The following is a 4,977-nucleotide window of genomic DNA, read 5'->3' as shown; positions in this document are numbered from 1 at the left end:
ACCGGCCTCTGATTGGTTCGTGACTTCTTAAGACCGTACTTAAGACGGTCTTAAATATAAGAATTGACTATGAATACCGGCCTAAACGACTCGTCTCGAAAAAGTTCCACATTACTCGGTAACTCGAACCTCGAAATTCAAAATCGATATTTTCAAGATGCCAATTCAAATGAATAGCATCAAAAATATCGATGTGCCGATACGTACGAAAAGTATCGATATGTCGAAATTATCGATAAAAATATCGGATATCGGACTGAATAATATCGATACTGAAAATATCGATTAAGTATCAGGCATCCCTACTAGGGCCGTGGTCCGAATCATGCTGACAACGCTCATGAACATTGTTTGTCTTCGTTTAACATTTGACAAACAACAAGGATGAAATGATTTTTAAGCGTTGTAGCGTGTATCGGACCGCGGCCTATGTTGCGTTCGGAAACATCACCCGAGTGCCCTCGCGTATCGTATTATCTTTGTTGTTCACTCAGTGTTAAACAAGGATAAGATGATACATGGAGACACCCGGGTGATGTTTTCGAACGCAGCCTTGGCTGGGAGTTTGTAGGCCCTGAAAAGGAGTAAGTCCGGATCTACAATAGCGTTTTAAGCCTTAAGCCATAAGAAATGGGCGAATCACAATCGCTTATTCTTCTCGGATTCGACTGTAATTGGTCAATTTCTTATGGCTTAAGGCTTAAAACACCTATTGTAGATCCGGACTAAAGGATCCGTTCAAAGTGAACGGAACGTTCATGAACGACACGTTTCTAATGTGAATGTTGTTATGGCTGCTCCAGTAAAGAAACGTGAAATTCAGCGAAAGTTGCATGACGATGAGAACCACATCTCGTCCAGCAGTGAGGACGAGGAATATGAGATCGCAAATAAGCAGGTAAGGCAGATTTCCGTTTACTTATGAGATATGTCTTAATAATCAAGCGGTTAACCTCACTCAGCAAACGCACGGTCGTGTTCTGCTGTCGATCCATGTATTTCATTATTTATAGCATTTTCGACTGTAGCGGGTTTTCATCCGATTCGGGTTGATTTAATGATGCCGCAAACTTTACTATTACCCCGGATCTACAATAGATTTTTAAGCTTTAAGCCATAAGGAATGGACGAATTACAATCAATTATTCTCCTCGCATTCGACTGTAGTTGGTCAATTTCTTACGGCTTAAGGCTTAAAACACCTATTGTAGATCCAGACTTAGTAGAGCATGTTAAACCCAACCTACAATTGTGAGTGTAGTTGATAAGTGGTTGTAATTGTAAGAATTGACTGATCACAGTCAAATATTTTCCTCATATTTGATTATATTTGGTTAATTCTTACAACTACAACCACTTACAACTACGCTTACGCAATTTTAGAATGGATTTAACATCAACCAATAGTAAAGCATTAATCCAACCCAGGTTGGTTTAAAGGATTCATCCAGTGGGGTACTAAGCAGGTGCTGGGCTTGTTTCAGAATTATTATCTGGATGCACCCAGATATTGTTTTATCCTTGTTTAATATTTGTGAACAATAAGGATAAAACATCTGAATGCATCCGGACAATGATTCTAGTCTTATCTATAATAGTCACATGGGCTGTATTGCATGTCATATGGGATTTAGCGTGTTTAACAGATTCATCAGTTGAATGAACGCTTGCTGCTACTGATGTATTCTTCTAAATCTAAAAGTCTGATTGAATAATCTAGAAGAGCACATCAATAACAGCGAACACTTAATTGTTGAATTTACTGAACGCAGCTAATGTCACAGGAATACTGTTTCTAGTCATATGATTGTCGCAGTCGCAAGAGCTCTTGTTGTAGAGAGTTGAAGTTGGCTGAACTCTGTACAAGAGCTCCTGCGACTGTGATAACCATAGGACTAAAAACAATATTCCTGAGATATTGGCTGTCCGTGCGACTACTGTAGATGAGGCTTTCTGAATGCAGTCGTGCAGTCAAAAACGCTATTAGTTTGTTTCAGTTCATCTAAATGCAGGATTAACATAATACATTACAACATACACGTGAAAATCATTGTTGTAATCTCATGCAGGTGAAAACTCTGTCTATATGCTATTCCAATATGAATGATTGTTACTCAATAGAGAATAAAATATTGTCAACTCTATAATTTTTAATGTTTAGTGTATAAATCCTAAATTTCAGGAAAACTGAGAAAAATATTTTTTTGTACGAAGATGAAATATGATGAAAAAGTTTTAAATTCTACATTAATTTTTAAAAATATTTATCTATATTTAGGGTTGCCACATCAAAATTTTCAAAACTAGAATTTACAGGCCAAAAATCTCGGACATTTTGCTTGAAACTCCAGACGCATATTAAAATGCATGTAGGTTAGTAAAATTGATCAGAACAGTAAACAAATAATTATTTCGCATCTAATTGTTCATTAGTGTTACTAATTGAATGTAAAAGATTGACCACTCATATATTGCAATCATATATAGCTAATTATTCTCCTTATATTAAACTGTGATTGGTCAGTTTCTTACGGCTAAAGAATTACTACAACTACTTATTGTAAATCAGTAATAACACAGAATAATACAGGAGAAGAGTCAAATGGTCTGTTCATGTTGAGTTCCCCAAATATTTTTTTACTTAAAATGAAATAGACATATATTTATACGTTGAAAAGAGAGAAAGCAAAGATGTTGAGTGCGAAAAGTGTGTGCAACGCGAATAGACCTAAAGTAAAAAATTTAGAGATTCCCTAAAGCCACAAACACTCGTAATTACCCCAGATGTCTCCAGACATCCTGAAAAAAAAGAACAGTGTCTGGGAAAAAGCGTATGGATGGTAATTCTATCTATATTATACATTTTCTTGTCTATATTATATGAATTATTTTCATTGTCAAATCTTCGTTGAATTAGTATTATCAAACAGTAATAGAAAAGAATATTGATAACTAATAACTTCATGAATCTGGCTAATATTTTTTAGCAGAAGTAAAAACAATATACTTTTGGTAAGTTTAGATTTTGATGCAATGTGTATGTATATATGTAATAATAACCTATATATTTATTAATAATAACAAATATGACATGCAAGTTATATTTTTTCATTCTGTTAGCTTCTATAATGAAATTGTATCAAGTTAGACTTATTATTTATGTCTATTGCATTGCAAATAGTATGCAAGAAATTGTAGGAAAAGTTAATAAAATAATGTATTTATAAGAATATTTATTAATTATTAATATTGTAATAATATATTTGAATACCGTCGTAGTATTGAGGAATGGATATACATATTTGTTTTGTACATTTAACTTTTTTTTTTAATATATGCATATGTTACACGATATTGTACAAGTAATACACAATGGCAGTTCAGAATTATCTTTCATATTTTTGAAACAAATTATTAAGATTATGAATATGGATCACAGTAGGAACAGCAAATTGTAAGGTAACTGGATCATATATACTCCTAAACTTTGCGATTTTTTTCTAATTTTTTGCTGAGCTGAAAATTGAGAATTAATGTTCAAATTAAGAAAAGGGAACATTTCTGTGAATGTTAAAAAAATATTTTCAAATATTTAAGATTTCAAAGATTTAAAAAAAACAGCATTTCGCGCATATTGGGTACATGTGTACTCAATATGATCCATGTATATGTTTTTTCTTTTTCATACGAAAATATTAGAAACATGGAAAGTAAAGGTTCGCGACGTTATTTTTATCAGTTTATAAATTTATTGTACACAAACATATTAATATATAAAAATTTTTTAAATTATTTTTTTTTAGACATTTATACAAGATACTTGATCTGACATTTCACATATCACATCTTAACCTTTTTTTCTTAACATTAAATAAATGTAAAGATTATAAATATTTTTATACTGATATAAAAGAAAGCTATTTTTGTCAGCGTATTCATAAAACAATAATAATTTAATCAAACATTGTTGAACATGTTAATTTCTCCTTTTTAAAACTGTGCTTATGGATGCTCACAATTCAAACAAGTAAAACGCCCTTTGTGTCATTTTTAGTTAATCCCACACAATCTTCATGAACATGTGTTACAAATGTCATACTTATGCATGATTCTCATTATATCTTCTTGAGATATATTTCATAGAGCCTGTATTCTGTACATGACTATCGACAATTGTCGGTGTCAATAATTAACAACTAATAACAAGAATGATCCTGAGAAAAAACGCGGTTCTTCTTGATCGTCATTACTTAATGATACTGACAACTGTTGGTAGACGTGTACAGAATACGAGCCCAGAATCACAATTCTTTCAAGACTCGCTTTCGAGACTCCTGTTTTTTTTTGTCGTTTTCTTGATTACTTTCTTGATTGCTTTAGATGAAGCACTTAAAGCAGCTGCTTCTTTTAGAGAGGAAAATAATTCTTTCTGTATTGATTTCACTAGGTAAAGAGTTCCTTTTGTTTAATTATAAACGAAACGTGACAAAAATATAAATTGAATAACATATATTGTTGAAATACAGAGTTAGAATAACATAAACTACTGAAAGTAATAATTACATTTAATAATTATAGAAAGCAATTGTTTATGTTTAAATAACAAAATGAATAATATGATTTATAAATTGATACAATCATACGGATCACCTGCATGAATTACTACTGCTATCTGTTGAATTAATCCTATAATTACCTATGAAGAGTGAATAGAGCGTTTTGAGTATACGCTCAGATTGAGTCCGGTTACTTTATTTTTATCATTACGAGACGTAGAAAAGTATTTGAAGAAAATATTAATCTAAGTCGTGTAATTACATACCTGCGAATTAGTATAAAATTAATATAAAATTTATGGGTAAATATCAAGAAAAGAAGAGCCACCTCCAATGACCTTGACCTTGACATATGTTGTCAAGGTCGTGACCCTGAGTGACCTCCACCAGATTTTAGGTGGCGGTCGCTGTCCGTTAAAAA

At 32.3% G+C, this 4,977-nt stretch overlaps 1 protein-coding gene across 1 annotated transcript in view; it reads left to right on the top strand.

Annotated features, from left to right (window-relative positions):
• Positions 1-750: 750 nt before the first annotated feature.
• The window catches only part of LOC108766339 (protein BCCIP homolog), a 6,704-nt gene continuing 2,477 nt past the window's right edge, over positions 751-4,977 (top strand). Inside the window, exon 1 of the mRNA XM_018515575.1 lies at positions 751-898. Coding sequence (XP_018371077.1) covers positions 791-898 — 108 coding nt within the window. The 5' untranslated portion in view covers positions 751-790. The remainder of the gene's footprint in view (positions 899-4,977) is intronic.

This window comes from Trachymyrmex cornetzi, unplaced genomic scaffold, assembly GCF_001594075.2.
Source record: "Trachymyrmex cornetzi isolate Tcor2-1 unplaced genomic scaffold, Tcor1.1 scaffold118, whole genome shotgun sequence".
Classification (NCBI taxonomy): domain Eukaryota; kingdom Metazoa; phylum Arthropoda; class Insecta; order Hymenoptera; family Formicidae; genus Trachymyrmex; species Trachymyrmex cornetzi.
This window is presented reverse-complemented; position numbering and strand designations above follow the sequence as displayed.